Source organism: Asparagus officinalis, chromosome 7 (genome assembly GCF_001876935.1).
Source record: "Asparagus officinalis chromosome 7, Aspof.V1, whole genome shotgun sequence".
NCBI lineage: Eukaryota > Viridiplantae > Streptophyta > Magnoliopsida > Asparagales > Asparagaceae > Asparagus > Asparagus officinalis.
The window spans coordinates 97,741,266-97,758,162 of record NC_033800.1 but is presented as its reverse complement, the minus strand read 5'-3'; the positions used below and the strand labels follow the sequence as shown (position 1 = coordinate 97,758,162).

The window sequence follows — 16,897 nt, the reverse complement described above, 5'->3', positions numbered from 1 at the left end:
CAGACCAAGTAAGTTAACATTTTTATTAAAGTTAACATTGACATAGATATATTTCAGTTCATGTACACAGTTAACTACAAAAGTATTACAAACACCCAAACATATTTTATTTCATATACACCAGTAACTACAAGAGTCAACATGATGGCAACAAGATTTAACATTTATCATCAAGAGTTAACATGTATCAACAAGGATTAACATGTTATCACCAAGAGTTTACTTGTTATCAACAATAGTTAACATGTTACTTACGAGAGTTAACATGTTATGACAAAGAGTTAACAGTTATCAAATTATCAACAATAGTTAACATGTTACTTACGAGAGTTAACATGTTATGACAAAGAGTTAACAGTTATCAAAAAAAATTAACATATTTCCTACAAAAGTTAACATGTTATCAACAAGAGTTAACATGTTAGCGATAAAAGTTAACATGTTTGCTACAAGAGTTAACATGTTTGCCACAAGAGTTAACATATTTGCCACAAGAGTTAACATGTTTTCCATAAGAGTTAACATGTTTGCCACAAGAGTTAACATGTTTGCCACAAGAGTTAACATATTAACGATAAAAGTTAACATGTTTGCAACAAGAGTTAACATGTTATCCATCATGTTATTTACAAGAGTTAACATGTAATAACATGTTATCCATCATGTTATTTACAAGAGTTAACATGTAATAGGTGTAGCTTAATAACCTACCAAGAAAATTTTATATGTTAACTAATAGGTGTAGCTTAATAACCTACCAAGAAAATTTTATATGTTAACTGTAACTTAACAATCTAACTGAGAAACTTTACAGACCCAAGTAAGATAATATTTTCATTATAATTCACATTGGCATATATATATTTCAGTTCATATACACAGTTAACTATAAAAGTATTACAAACACCCAAACATATTTCAGTTCATATACATCAGTAACTACAAAAGTATTACAAACACCCAAATATGTTTCAGTTCATATAAACAGTTAACTACAAAAGTATTACATACACCCAAAAGTGTTTCGGCAAATCCGCAACTCATATCAATCGGCGATCGGTTCATTGCAAGATGCGCGGTTGTGGCCTTCGGAGTGGCATCGAGAGCATTTCAAAGATCGTTTGTACATTGTTCGATTGTTAATACGTCGTGTTTTATTTCTCCCCTTTCTTTTGATAGTATGTGGTGGAAGTAGCTCGATCTCATCCCTTGGCACGCTTCGTTTCTCATAATCTGGTATAGGATAGAGAATCGGGTCATAGCTCTTTTTAAATGCGTCTATGGACATAAACCAATCGCAATATTGGTAAATGTCTCTCTTCATGTACGAGATGACTGCACATGCATGTTTACACGGAATCCGCATGACGTCCCAAGCACGGCAAGTGCATGTCTTCTTCTCCAAATCAACACGGGTAGTTTTATGTGCTTGCACTTCAAATATGTCAGCTGCAGCTTGCTTAACATCCAATGGACGACCTTTCTCTATATTTTCTTTAAGCACCATCTCTGCTTGTGGACAGAGATATCCAACCCATTTATCTGCAAGTAACCGGCGATTACTCATTCGAACCATTATCTGTTTACGGATATGCTCAACCATTTGCAGAATCCGTAGCATTCTAGCTTCCCTTATCCAATTATTAAAAGACTCAGCGACATTAGATGTTACGTGCCCATACCTGAAATTATATATAACTTTATAACAGGTCACAAATAAAGGTTAACAAATAATTGAATAGGGTTAACATAATAAAGGTTAACAGATAAGAGTTAACAGGTTATAAATAAGGGATGACACAAATAATTGAATAGAGTTAATTTTTTTGTATTACAGTTAACATGTTTACATATAATAGTTAACATTTAACAGTTAACATATTTTCCACAAAAGTTAACATGTTATCCACAAGAGTTAACATGTTATCAACAAGAGTTAACATGTTATCCACAAGAGTTAACATGTTATCAACAAGAGTTGACACATTATCCACAAGAGTTAACATGTTAGCAACGAGACTCAATATATTATCAACAAGACTTAACATGTTATCAACTCTGATATAGTTAACAGCTCTGATATAGAATTTAACAAAATCAACACGGGTAGTTTTATGTGCTTGCACTTCAAATATGTCAGCTGCAGCTTGCTTAACATCCAATGAACGACCTTTCTCTATATTTTCTTTAAGCACTATCTCTGCTTGTGGACAGAGATATCCAACCCATTTATCTGCAAGTAACCGGCGATTACTCATTCAGACCATTATCTGTTTACGGATATGCTCAACCATTTGTAGAATCCGTAGCATTCTAGCTTCCCTTATCCAATTATTAAAAGACTCAGCGACATTAGATGTTACGTGCCCATACCTGAAATTATATATAACTTTATAACAGGTCACAAATAAGGGTTAACAAATAATTGAATAGGGTTAACATAATATGAATTACAGTTAATAGTTTACAGATAAGAGTTAACAAGTTATAAATAAGGGATGACACAAATAATTGAATAGAGTTATTTTTTTTTGAATTACAGTTAACATGTTTACATATAATAGTTAACATTTAACAGTTAACATATTTTCCACAAAAGTTAACATGTTATCCACAAGAGTTAACATGTTATCAACAAGAGTTAACATGTTATCCACAAGAGTTAACATGTTTTCAACAAGATGTAGAACACACCTCGAGTGTAGAGCTTCTGGAAAATACTCTTTTACTGATTCTTTAATTCCTTTGTCCGCATCAGAAATTATAACCAATTGGTGGGGAGGATTGTAAGGGTCAGCCCTCTCATAAAGTATGGACCATAGACATTGGAGGAACCACTTCCAATTCATCAAATTCTCTTGATCACATATGCAATACGCTAAGGGAAATATACCTTGGTTCCCATCGTATGCTATGGCCGAGAGGAGAATACCTTTATATCGATCCTTCAAAAATGTACCATCCAAAAATAGAAGGGGTCTGCATCCACTCAAGAAACCTTTGATGCATGCAGCATAACAAACAAAGAGTCTCGAAAACCTCCCCTCATTCTGGTCAACATGTATGTAACTGTTGGGATTTGTCTCTTTTACCATGCGGTCATACCTATACGTGTAAGAAGAAACAAACCAACAAGTTAACATGTTATCCGTGTAGCTTAACAAGCGACCAAAAAAAGCTAACACATTATTGGGGTAACTTAACAAAAGTTAACAAATTATCAGCGTAACTTAACAATGTAACAGAGAAAGTTAACATGTTAGTGGTGAAACTTAACATGTTATCAATGTTATCAATGAACTTAACAAGGAACATGTTAACTATTTGTTTTAACAAGCAAACTTTGAAACTTAACATATTAATAATAAAGCTCAGCATTTACCATCGTAGTTGATCATTCGACTCATATATATCCCCGTAAAGCTTCTCCTGTGCTCTCTCTTTCCCCCACCATATCTTAGTGTAATCAATTCTAAGGCCGTAGTTTGTGAGGAACTCCTTTTGCACATCAACGGGTCGGATTTCTGAACGGACCTTCAGGAGTGGTTGTAACTGTGTTGCAATGAATTTACGGGATGCCCTTGAACGACCTGTATTTTGCCCGTACCGCCCACAAGTATGTTCATTAACAAACTTCTTGATCGATAGTCTATTTTCATTCTTAACAGGTGCTTTCAGAACCATGGTTTGCAGCAGAAGTACTATCAATAAACTTTGGCTTCAGTGTATTCATAATGCTGCACAAATATAATTGGTTTTTCTTAAAATAACAAATAGGACTTGTACTTAAATAATGCAGTACCCTTAAGAGTTAACAAATATGCCCTAAAGCTTAACAACCTTCGGTAGAAAGTTAACATATATCAGTTAAAAGCTAACATTTAACCTGAAACAATTCGCTATGTTATCATTTCTTCACATTTTACTCACGCAATTCATAATTTTTCAAATAAATTAAGTGTAAATATAACTTACCTTTCAGGTGGTTGCTTCGGGGTGTTCTCACATCTGGAAACATCTACATCTATATTAGCTCGAATATGGATCTCCAGACACCCGATATTACGGTTGTGCTCCACCATACACTCCATATCATCCTCATTCTCGATCTCAAAACTCAGATCAGGGATCCTTTCAGATTTATAAACCATTGATAGCGCATCATAAGGAACCTTCAACCTCTCAGCCACGTCGAACTTAAACTCAAAAAAAGAGGTTGCACAAGTTACCCTTGAGAACACTGCTCTCTCACCCAAGGAAACCATGCAAATAAGGGGGCTCTCCGCCATAAATGAAGGGGATTTAAGAGGAGTTATGAAGGGCACTTTAGGACAAGTAATGGGCTGAAGTTCATAAGTCCTAACCGCAAAGATCTGCCCTTTACACCATAAATACACTCTATTCAAAGCCGAGTGGGTTAACAGGATATATAATGGAGGGAGCACGCCAAAATTTCCCCCCAAAACTACCATCATCTCGCCTTAAATGCGACGGGGAGGGATCGCCAGCGATCGGATCTCGTTTTCGAGGCACGGAGTTGAAGGCGGGGGTATTTTAGGGAGGTTGGGTGCAAATACGGGTGAGAGAAGTGTTTTAGGGCTCAGTTACATTTTTTGGAATATTTAAGGGCTTAGCCACATGGGCCAAAGTACAGGGGGCTGGGCCACATTGTATTTTCAATTTTGGGGCCTTGAAGCAATTTTTCCTTTTTATTAAATCCTAAATTAGGAGCAAATAAAGAAAGTGTGAATAAAGGGGCATGGATTGAAACTAAAACAAACAAATAACAAGCAAGAAAATAAATTAACTATCTAGGCATTAAAATAAATCTACTCCTAAATTAAAGAAGAAAAACTAACTAAACATGAAAATTAAACAACCAAAGCATGCATTAAATCTAAATTATTTCCTAAACATGTAATTCTAAGAAAATTTAAGAACTAAAAGGAATTCACATTGCAAGCGGTTGGCCCCTTTTGCAGAAAAAAAAAATCTTTAAGCCTTCATCAACGTGAGAAGGAGGACAAACTTGAAGAGGAAAAATTATTTTTATTTTTATTGCAAAACTAAAGTTTTACAATAATTAGAAGGCCTTGTCAAAGAGTAGCCCTCCTATCCCCAAAAGAGGATTTATAAATGTTGATGCTAATGATCACACATTCAATTAAAATGGTTGGATGAGGTTGTTGAGGGGCCGCTCCCTTCCCCGAATATTTGGTCTTGAGTTAGGTAGCTTTCCAGCCTGCACAAGTAGAAACTCGTGAGAGGACGGGGACTGGTTCCCCTGTGGTTCCTCCGACGATCAAGTCAGGTGGTGAACTTGAGTGGGGAAATGAAGAACTACGAGAGTTCTTTTTTTACATAGCAATATAATTTGCAGACATTGATTAAAAGATCAGATCTAGAAGTTAGAATCTAGAACCCTCTCTATGTTAGAATAATATCCCTATTTATAGTGGTGTTGAAAGGGTAGAATAGTCACTTCAGCCAAGTACAGGATAGCGGTGAAGAAGTGTGGGTTGCTAACTGTGTCAGCACCTACTTTACATGTGTCGGCTGGCAATTGGGGGAGAGATCAATTCCACATTAAATGAGAAGCAATTGGAGGCATGACGGTGCTGACGTGGTCCGATGAGTCATGAAGACTATCGGGGCTAGAGGCATGATGACGCCTGTCAAGCATTAAATAGGATGCTGACACGTTGTCAGCAGGAGAGGTTCGAGGCTGAAGTTGTCCTTTGCCTTAGCCAAGAAGTAATGCCTCTCGAGTCGACTCCATAATGGTGTCGAATAGCTGGTCGAATGTGCTCGTAGCGAGTCGTCTTCGACAAGAGGACTGACAAGTTCCGCCATTCGAGTCGACATAGGGGAATGTCGACTCGACGAGTCAGCTAAGTTAGAATCCTTGTTGGTCTTTGGCCGCTAATTTGATTGGGGCATTGCATGTAGAAGTACACCTGTCCATTATTGGCAAAAGGTCACACTTTGGCAATTGAAAACCTCATAACAATAAAATTTTACACATCTCTCACCTTCATTCTCTACCATTCTTTATAGATTACATAAATCAATATGAGCCCTTTGATCATCCCCCCCCCCCTTCCCCAAGAATCAATTTTCAACCATACGATGCAAGGCTAAACAATTTTGCTCCAGATTTCAGAATATCTATGGTTCTGTCACTGGTCCACTAAAATGACTATTTCTTGAGTTCTACAACTCCAATTTAATTAAATTTTAATTCGCTTGATTTGTAATTGAAAGAATGATTATTTTGTCTGATACTCAGTTAGATCAAACAGAATTATCCTACACACTTCTACTTAAAATATGTTACAACACATCCAGCAATGAGCTATCACAGTTATTTTTGCTCTAATTTTTCTTGAGCTTTACTTGGACTTTTCTTGGGCTTCATTGAGCTTCAATTAGGCTTAAAGTATCTTTATTTGAGCTCTTAATTTTTTCTTTATCTTTCCTACAAAATAGGATAAAATATAATATTAATAATTTATTTGTGTGAAACTTATTTAAAATAGTCGAATGAAAATGTAATAAAATATGATAATTAAATACTTTTCTAGTCCTCTAACAAAGAAAGAAAATAAAAAATAAAGAAAGAAAAATGACTTATTTTCATAGGAATCATGGTTGTATTTAGCACATATAAAAGCCTTTAAACACCTAACTTACCCCAGAGGATGAGTTGTAGTCCTATGAGAGTTTACAGTGAATATAACCATAAAATTTAATCAACTTGCCAATCTTGAAGAATTCAAAATTAAATTAACTCACTTTACATATTTAAACAATCTAATTAAAGTTAGTTTTTACTTTTAAAAATATTTTTATGCATAACTCCAAAGTAAATTTCTTAGGAAATCTTTTCATTATGGTTATACAAAACTATGTCTAACTTAAAGACTTTTATTTAAAATTCTAAAAAGAACATACTAAGTCTTCACTTTAATAAATTTTCAAGTCTCTTGATTACTTTTATTTCACAAGAATACACACACACACACATAATTTTTCTTTTTATATGTATACATAAATATGTATATCTCTTCATTCCTTGGTGATTTTTTTCTACTCTATCGGATTTTTCTAAGTAAGCATATAACAAACTTTGGGCCAATGGATTCCAACTCAATTGGGCTTAGGTCATTAAATATAGAAATACTCTTCGGGCTTAGTTGCTTAGTCAACTTATGCTTAGTAACATAGAATCACCTTAGAGTTAAGATTTCTATTGGTTCCCATTTTTCGCATTCTTCTAGTTTTTATTTCCAGTTAGTGTGCGTGTGTGTGTAAGGGGAGAAGAAAATGAATATGTTTGGTACCAAGCATCAACTTGATGCTTGGTAGTGAGATGGCTCATTCCCATCTACTTATTTAAAGAGAGATCCACATTCATATGGGTGCACATGAGTTGAATAATTAAGATGGTAATTTTCAAGTGAACTATTTTTGTAAACTGTGTGATGACTAACGAACATAAAGGAGATACACTGAACCGATAAACTCCTATTCCCCGAATTAAATAAAGATTATGGAACAAATCCTAGCCGCATAAGAGAAATTTGATGTCAAGTTTGAGAAAAAAGCATGATATCTAATTATGTTCTAGGTCCGCACTTGTGAGACCTAATTATTTTCGGAGTCTTCGCTTGTGGAACCCCATGGGTCTTTCCTCAAGTGCCATCTTACCCTCCTAACAGTCCTACAAAGAGCATGACACTCGAAGCTCCATGCGTCCCTATCGCATACCACTTCAAGGCATGCTTTTAACTTGTTCTCGAGAATTTTCTCGAGCATAGCATTTTCAACCTGAAGTAGATCCACCAACAGGTGGAGAACACAGTCTTTTTCCATAGAGTTGCCCTTCACCTGGGCTAACTCCTGTTGGACCAGAGTAATCTTAACTCCTCTATCAAAGAACTTCTCTATTTGGGTTAGAGAAGACTTAGACACAGAGAAGATGAGATGGGAAAAGATAAGAATGGAAGGAGCTTGTATAAGCTCTCAGAATCCACTTTTCCATAACGAACAACACGTTTTATGGGAAGTGATTGGATCAAATATAGAGGCTAAAAGGTAGCCTAAATCTTAGGATCTCCAGTGAATCTTACCAAATATTTGACCCTAAAGAGAAATCCTAACCGCAAATCAAGGCCTATATCTAGAGACAACAGCCTCAGCGATTCTCATCAGTCAATGAATCTCTCTCAAACAATCAAAGTTGAGTGAACTTTGCCAAAGTTTAGGATCAAGCGAACATCATCATCCTTTGAACTTCACCCCAATGTTAGGGTAGAAAAATGTTGTTCCAAACACAGAGTTGGACAAATGTAAACATCAATGAGACTTCAATCAAAACGAGTCTATGATAAAAAAATCCATGTTCAATAGTATACCTCTAGCAGCTAAGTAGATTGATGAAGGTATGTTTTAGCCCAAGCAAGACGACTCAAGTTATGTTCAACGGTACACCTCAAGCTATTGCCTAAAGTAATTTGATCCCTATTATAAGCCAAAAACAGGGTCTTGAAAACTTTAGAGGGGGTCTTGTAGATGTACAAAATATGGTATACGTCCATGAGCTGAACATTTCATATGGGCCCGAGGAGAAGCCCACGTCAAACCCCACCCAAACAATAGTGAACTTTGCTCAAGCTTCACATGAATTTTGCCCCCAAACTATGTGGACCACGTCACGTGAACATGGGTTGCCCACATTCTGACAAAGTTTGGTAAGATGAACTTCTCCCAAAGCCATTTGGCAAGCCTCGCCCAGAATTACTTAGCGAGCTTTACCTTTGACTATTATGGGTGAATCTCGCCATCGACCATTGCAAGAGCTATTTTCAAGAAAACGTACTTTCCCATTATCTTCTAAGCTAATGACCCACTTAATCCATATTTAATGGTCACTAACTCTCTCTCTTAGCCTATAAGAGGAGAGGAGATTACTCATTTGGAAAAAAACTTGACATTTTTTTAAAAGACTTAGATTTGGAGTGGCTTGATACCAAGACTCAACATCTCCAACAAGCTAACTCAGTTTGATTTCTGCTTCCTTAGCAACTTTCAATTAGCAAGATCGTCAGAGCGTTAAGGAGTACAAGGCCGAAGCTTCATCGGCACACAAAGAAGAACCCCAGATCTATACGAAAATTTCTTATTTCCTTTTAATTTTCTTTGAATTGTAATCTAAGTCAATTATAATTCAAAGACCCAAAAAAAACAAATTCTTGATCAGTTTGTCATTTTCAAAAAATTATGGATGAAAATGTAAATTTGTAAAGACATAACCCATTTGCAATTTATTAGAAAGGTGAGGGCTTATATGTAATATTGCAGAAAACCATCACTTCACAGGAACTGCAATAAAGAATATTATAGGGCTTGGATTGTAAAAATAGCATTTCATCTTCAAGCTTACAACATAAAGTCTATTGCAATACGCAAACTTTGAAGCATCATAACTTTTCAATCAAAGACCCAATAATATGTCTACGAAAAGCTTGGACATAGCTCTCTACATAGGAATCAAACTCAGATCTCATAACTCAAAAAACAGAGAGAAAATGACTGCAAGCTTTCTGTTCTTCAAAAATATACAGAACTTAAGCTCTAATATCTCTTAAACCACACAATAGTCTTAAATGAAAATTCTGCGGAGATGATCACTGCATATATTTTACCATTCAATCATGACAATGATTATTTTAAAAGTGGTCATTGATCATGTCAGCGCCGAAGCCAAGATTTTTCGGCAAGGGGGTTCTAAAGAAATTAATAAGTAAACACGATAAGATGTAACTTTCTTGCTCCATGGACTATTATCTAAATATCCTTACATAATAACACTTCCAAAAATTAAATTTCAAATTATTATAATATAGTATTTTCTGTCTTTATTTTCTGAAACCATTTCGTGACATTCTCTTCCTCAGATGCTACAAATTATATATATTTTTCAATAGAATACACCAAATAATAATTATTCTTAAATAAAGACAATGATGAATTTGATGAACTTGGGGTCCAAAGGCAAGCTTTAGAAATGAGGATCTCAAATTTGTTTTTGATTGCAGTGAGGGGCATTTGGATCTCAGATTTCTTAAATTGGAGCTTTGTAGTGCCTAGTGACATTTTGTTTCTTACAGAGTCGCCAGCGACCAACGTCAAGACTCACGTTGTATTATGTTCCTATCAAGAATTTGAAGCCCGCATTTCTTGTAAAATAACTTTTCCCAATCTTAGATACATACTTTATGCGAAATGAATAAGAAAAAGTTATTTTTAATACCAATGAAACAAACAAAAAAGTATTACTTTCGCTACTTCTAATACTTCCTAGTTCATAATTTTAAAAGTTATTTCTTTCATCTACTTCTTATTTCTATTACTTTTTATCATTCAAATAGGCCCTAACTCGTCTAAATTACGCAAATTCTAAATCGGTGATATTTATCTATTTTTACATATCCAAATTGATATTTAACTTAACTAGTATGATGCACGTGCGTTGCACGTAAGCTCATTGTCATGTATAATTTAGTTATTAGTTTTGAGGTTAGGGTTTATAATGGTTTGCCTAAATTGTAAGGTTTTGTAATTACTAACTTTTCTTTATCTAGAAGTAAATGGGATAAATATTAATTTTTCTAAAAAAAGAATTGGGTAGATAATTTTTGCAAATGTTGTAATATCGTTGTTGTATCTACATACATCACATATCAACATTACGAATCGAACATGAAATGTAAAAGTAAATAAACAAGAAAAAGAGATAGGGAGAAAATGATCATCTCATTTTATTCATCTTCATTTCTCCTCAATACATTTTGTCTTCCATGGATTACATTATATAGATGTGGAAGAGAATACTAAAAGTCACAATTAGGTGAAGAGACTTCTTCTAGTAATGTCCACATTCATTGTATTTATATTTACAACACTTCCCCTTGGACATTACTACCTGATGTCAATGCCTCGTTAAAAACCTCGCTAGAAAAACCCAGTGGGATAAAAACTAGTCGAGGAAAAGAGTGCACGACATTAGTAGATCCTTGTTGCATTAGTTACCTCATTAAAAACCTTTAACTAAGAAAACCCTGTGGGACAAAACTTAGTAAAGGGAAAAAGAGTACAACTATAGATCTTCGGGATCCAAACTTGTGTTGCATTAGTTGCCTCATTAAAAACCTTTAATTAAGAAAACCCTGTGGGACAAAACTTAGCAAAAGGAAAAAAGAGTACAACTATAGTCCTTCAAGGTACAATCTTCGGGATTGTGTTGAAAATTCGCTCCCCCTGATGATGACAATCTTCTGAGTCTATGCTAAGAAAACCCAGTGGGGCAAAACTTAGCAAAAAGGAGCAAATTATGATAATAGACTTTCAGGGCCCAATCTTCAGGATTGTTCTTTAAGAATTTGCTCCCCCTGAAGAAGATAGTCTTTCAAGTCTATGCATATTGTGAACATATTTCTCATAAGTTGATGTAGGCAGAGATTTAGTGAACAAATCTGCAAGATTGTCACTTGAGCGAACTTTTTCGATGGTGATTTCGCCATTCTTTTGGAGCTCATGTGGATAAAAGAATTTTGGCGTAATATATTTTGTCATGGTTCCTTTTACATATCCACTGCTCATTTGTGCAACACAAGCTGCATTGTCCTCATAAAGGACAGTAGGGGGGATATCATCTTTTGCTAGACCACACGAGCCACAAATATGTCGTATCAACGATCTTAATCATACACATTCTCGTGAGGTTTCATATAAAATGATAATCTCTGAGTGGTTAGAAGAAGTAGTCACCATGGTCTGCTTAACAGACCTTTAAGAAACGACAGTACCACCACAGAGAAAAACATAACCAGTCTGGGATCTGGCGTTATGGGGATCAGACATATAGCCAGCGTCCTAATAGCCCACCAATGCCATATCTTGGTTTCTTTTATAGAATAGTCCAAGATCTTTTGTACCTTGAAGATAGCGAAGGAAAATGTTTAACGACATTCCATTGCCTCCTTGTAGGATAAGCACTATACCTTGCTAGCAAGTTCACCGCAAATGCAATATCAGGCCTGGTGCAATTTGCGAGATAAAGAAGTGCTCCAATGGTGCTCATATAGGGAACTTCTGGCCCTAACATTTCTTCATTATCTTCTTTGGGTCTAAATGAGTCTTTATCCACTTCGAGGGACCGGACGACCATTGGTGTGCTAAGTGGATGAGATTTATCCATATAAAATCTTTCCAAAAACCTTTTTCACATAGGTTGACTAGTGTAGAAAAATTCCTTCTGGGAAAATGCTCGATCTGCAGGCTGAGACAAAACTTGGTTTTTCCCAAGTCTTTCATTTCAAACTCCGTCTTTAGGCATGAGCTAGCTTCTGTAAGCTCCTTGTGCATTCTAATAACATTTATATCATCAATATAGACTGATATAATACAAAAGCTATTTATAAACACACAAGGGCAAACATCATTATTTGCATATCTCCTCTTCAGAAGGAACTTGCTCAGTCAGTTATACCACATTCTACCCGACTGTTTCAAGTCTTATATTGACCTTTATAATTTAATGCTATACATGTTGCGATTCTTATTTTCTCTTAATTCAGGAATTTTAAGTCTATCAGGGACTTTCATATAAAAGACTCATATAAAAATATGGTCATGACGTACATATACTGCATATATAAATTCATAGTTTCTGCCATATTAACTTGCGGAACGTAATACAATCACTAATAGGAGAATATTTTACATCTAAATCGATGTCGGGTTTTTGCGTGAACTCATTTAGCTATGAATCTCGCTTTATATCTCACCACCTTACAATTCTCATTTATTTTTCTTATGAAGACCCATATATATATATCCTGCAGGGATATATGAACTACAGGTTCAAAATACTTTAGCGAGTTCAGCTTAGCCTCAATTGCCACTTTCCATCTCACCTAGTCCGAATGCTTCAAGCACTCTATTACCGACTTAGGTTCTGGATCCAGATTATTTTCGGAGATAGTAAGAGCAAATGTAGAGGCAACTATGTTGTCGACAACTTTTATATTTATATTATATATTTCTCCTTTTTCACAAATTCGTGGCCACTTCAAAGCTTATTTTATGTCAACCAAATCCTCGTCATTTCCCTTAACAATTGGATTTGGCCGTTCCGCATCTCCAGTATTGTGATTATCAAGTGCACGTGCAATTTACTGGAGATTCCATCTTCAGGATGAACCTCTTCCGGAGGTTATGGGAGTGACTGTCTTTCTATATAGAATTTAGTTTGTCGCGGACTTTTATCTTTTTCATATGCTTCTAGCACAATATGCTTCTGGCATACCAAATCATCAATGATATACTCAACATGAATATGGGGCTTAGTCACTCTTTTCTTAGCAGATTATCATGTGAACTTCTGGTTCAGTTTGACTAGTACGTGGATATAAATATTGAAGATCTTTTTCACCAATAGAATTTCTTGACATTATTTTATATTTTGGGCACTAATCTCCCCCTAATGTCGAGAATTGATCTTCAATAAAAATGCAGTCAGCGTGCCAAATTATAAATTGATCCCCTAACATGGGCCATAGGTACTAAATTATTGACGGAGTTTCATAAATAATATATGTACCTTCACCGAGGTCCCATAGAGGTACGCTATGGTGGTGATATAGAAACATGGACTGTAAATAAAGAATACGCAGATGGAAAATGTTTCGCTTCAACACCACGTATTAGATAAAGGGGGAAATTATGATATGCAGTTGGTTGGATTTGGTTTGAATGCCCCATTTAATTTAAGAAAATCCGACGAATCATATTTTGCCCAAGATGACCCAATCGCTTATGCCAGAGTGTAAAAGAATTTGCGTCCCTAAATCTCATACTTATCGCAACATGGTGTATTTTAGGTCAGACAAATTCTTGACCACCTCAATAAGATCTACTACCTCCCACTCGTCCGACCTTATGAATTTGAATTATGACATGTGCTTCAGGCACTATGACTGAACTAATTAAACTTGCATTATGGTTTCTCACAACAGCTGGTTGTGTTTTTAACAACCACTAATACAAGGATTAGTTCATAATGCTTTTAGTTGTACTATTGTAAGAGTACAAGGTTACTTGTTGAAGTTCATAATGCTTTTAGTTGTACTATTGTAAGAGTACAAGGTTACTTGTTGAATTGTATTCAGTCGAGGGTTTAAAATCCAAAAATGGCTACAGGATAAGATCTCCTACTATGTTCATAGCCTCCCCCTTGTCCACGCGTATAAGTAATTTTCTGAATTGTAGCATGTGCTACAAACACAACTCGTAAGCCAACTAGTCTGACATTGTGATTTCTAATCATCAATTGATTGTGCTTCTCTACGACTACTAATCAATTCAGAATGCTAAGTGCAATTCTTGGTCATGTATTGCTGCTGGAGTACAATATTATTTGCGTGGAATAGGGAAAAGAATTTTTCGATCAATTTTATCACTGTCTGTAATGTTTTGCTTACAGAGTTTCAGCTGCTAGGTAATTTGGTACAGAGCTGAATCATATTTAGTCATGTATTTGAAATCCAAAAAGTTCTGATTCAGTCTGCCAGTTGCGTTTGAGGGAAGATTATTGGTTTCCATAGATCAAAGCGATCCTTCAGGGATTGCCCAGAAAAGTGAATACTTTTTCACTGATGCATTTAATTTTTCACGTCTTAATTGATAGAGAGAAAATTTAAAGTGTTTGCCTTCTGGACAAAGATACATAAAGAATCAAGAGATATAATTGTGCAAAAATCACAGGCGTGTCCAGTAAAAAATGAACGTTCGATGCCAAAGACAAGTAATAATTACTATCATATATCACAGTGCACTAATCATGGGGATGAAAGATTAGTGCATGAGAAATTAGAAATATTCACATTTTAATAAGATCACACATAATCACAAAAATCATCAAGCTCCTTTTTCTAAAAATCTTCATAAATGTTATCTTTCAAATGTTTTCTTCTGGCAAACTAGTCTGATATTAAAATACACAAAAAATTTATAAAATATTGCACTATACAAGATGTGCATACAAACAGAAGCGAATAAATAAAGGAGCCACAAATCATTAGTTACAGTGCATTTGCAAATTGTATTAAACCAGACTGGATGAATTCAACATATAATAAATGGTTTATTTGCATGGTTTATTTGCAAATTGTGTGTTCCGATATCTTTCTCATTTGAAATATCAAGTGAGTAACCTTTGCTTCTTGCTATTGAAATACCTATGGTCTACTGATATATGAATTAAATGAATGAATCTCTTGCCCTATGGCCTATGGGTGATTTTTGAACACTGGGATTCATTTTGACAACTTTGTTGACCATATTATTGCTTCCTTCTTGTCTCTCCATATGTTTCCATTTCCCCATTTCATATCAACATTACTGATGCGGCATAAACATGTACCAAAAAGGTTGCAAGTGCACAACCGTGTCAAGTTATAGTATTTAAGATATCGATCCCACGAGGAAGGTGTTTTGTAGGAGAAAATATAAATTCGGTTATTATAGTGATGAGTAAATGTGATTGTGGAGAGATTGAGAGAGTGAAAATGGTGTGTGAATAGGTGCAAAGTGTAAGTGAGAGTGGATTTGAGTATGATCAATAAGGTGAGAAGGAAAAATGAATAAAAAAAAATCAAGAATGAAGAACAAAATTCTAGAATAAAAGAAAATGCAAGAAATTAAAGATGGTGGATTCAATTATAGATATGGGTAATCTACAATTGAACCCACTTCTTAGAAAAGGGTGATTCCCTAGAGGGTTCTAGCCTAAAGGCGAATCAAACAAAATAAAAATAAACAAAAAGAAAAACTAAACCCAAGAGGGTTCTAGCCTCAAGGTGAATAGTATAAGAAATTAAAATCTAACTACAAAATAAATTACAAAATCTAAACTACAAAATAAAATTGCAAGAATTAAATACAAGAAAATAAATCTATTCTATAAGCATGAAATAAATCTAAGGCAAGAGGGTTCTAGCCTCTTGGCTATTTAACAAGAAAATAAAATCTAAACTACAAGCATAGAAATAAATCTACACTAATAAGCAATAAAAGAGAAAAAGGAAAGAAATGCAAACCTTCAAATAATTCTCCATCTTCATCTTCATCTTCATCATCCAACAAAGAGAAGAAGAGAAAAATTTAAAGTGGTGAAAAAATTATTATTATTAATTGCAACTAAAGTTACAATTTTGGAAGGCCTTCTCAATTAAGAGTAGCCCTCCTCTCCAAAAGGAGTTTACAAAATTTTCACACCTCTAACCCCTCACTCTCTACCCCTATTTATAGTAATCTTCAATGAATATGAGCCATTGGATTTGTCTTGAGCCCCAAGCAACAATCTCCACCATTGAATTTGCTTTTTGTTCTTCTCTACCATAAGAGGCCCAATTGATTTATCAAAATCCAATTACAAAAACCAAGTCCGGTCCAATTTTGAAAATCTGCAACAAAGCCAAATGTGGCCCACTTTTATTTTCAAAACAAAGCATTTTTTTGAGGTCCGGCCCATGTGTTGGAGTTTCAGCAACTTGTGATCTTTTAAAATGCAAATGGCTAAACAAATATATCCGGCCCATTTGATTCAACTCTCAACAAATCCGGTCCATATGCCCAAGTCCACATTTCATTTTGCTTTTGAAATCAAAAGCCAAGTCTTCAAAAAGTTGTCCGGTCCAATAAGCAATCCGGCCCCAAATGGAAATTTCCATTTGATTTTCACTAACAACAACTGCAGCAAGTCTCAAAGCCTACTTGTGTTAAAATCCACATTTTTACATTCAAGTCCCTTTCATTCCAACTTTTGCATAAA

General features: G+C 35.1%; 1 protein-coding gene across 1 annotated transcript; it reads right to left on the bottom strand.

Moving 5' to 3' along the window:
• On the bottom strand, positions 1,046 to 3,684 carry LOC109847541. The gene is made up of 5 exons (XM_020416773.1): positions 3,383 to 3,684; positions 2,695 to 3,105; positions 2,279 to 2,373; positions 2,047 to 2,233; positions 1,046 to 1,682 (listed from the first exon to the last, which is right to left on the bottom strand). The coding sequence occupies exons 1-5, from the start codon at positions 3,682 to 3,684 to the stop codon at positions 1,046 to 1,048; spliced, it is 1,632 nt and encodes a 543-aa protein (XP_020272362.1).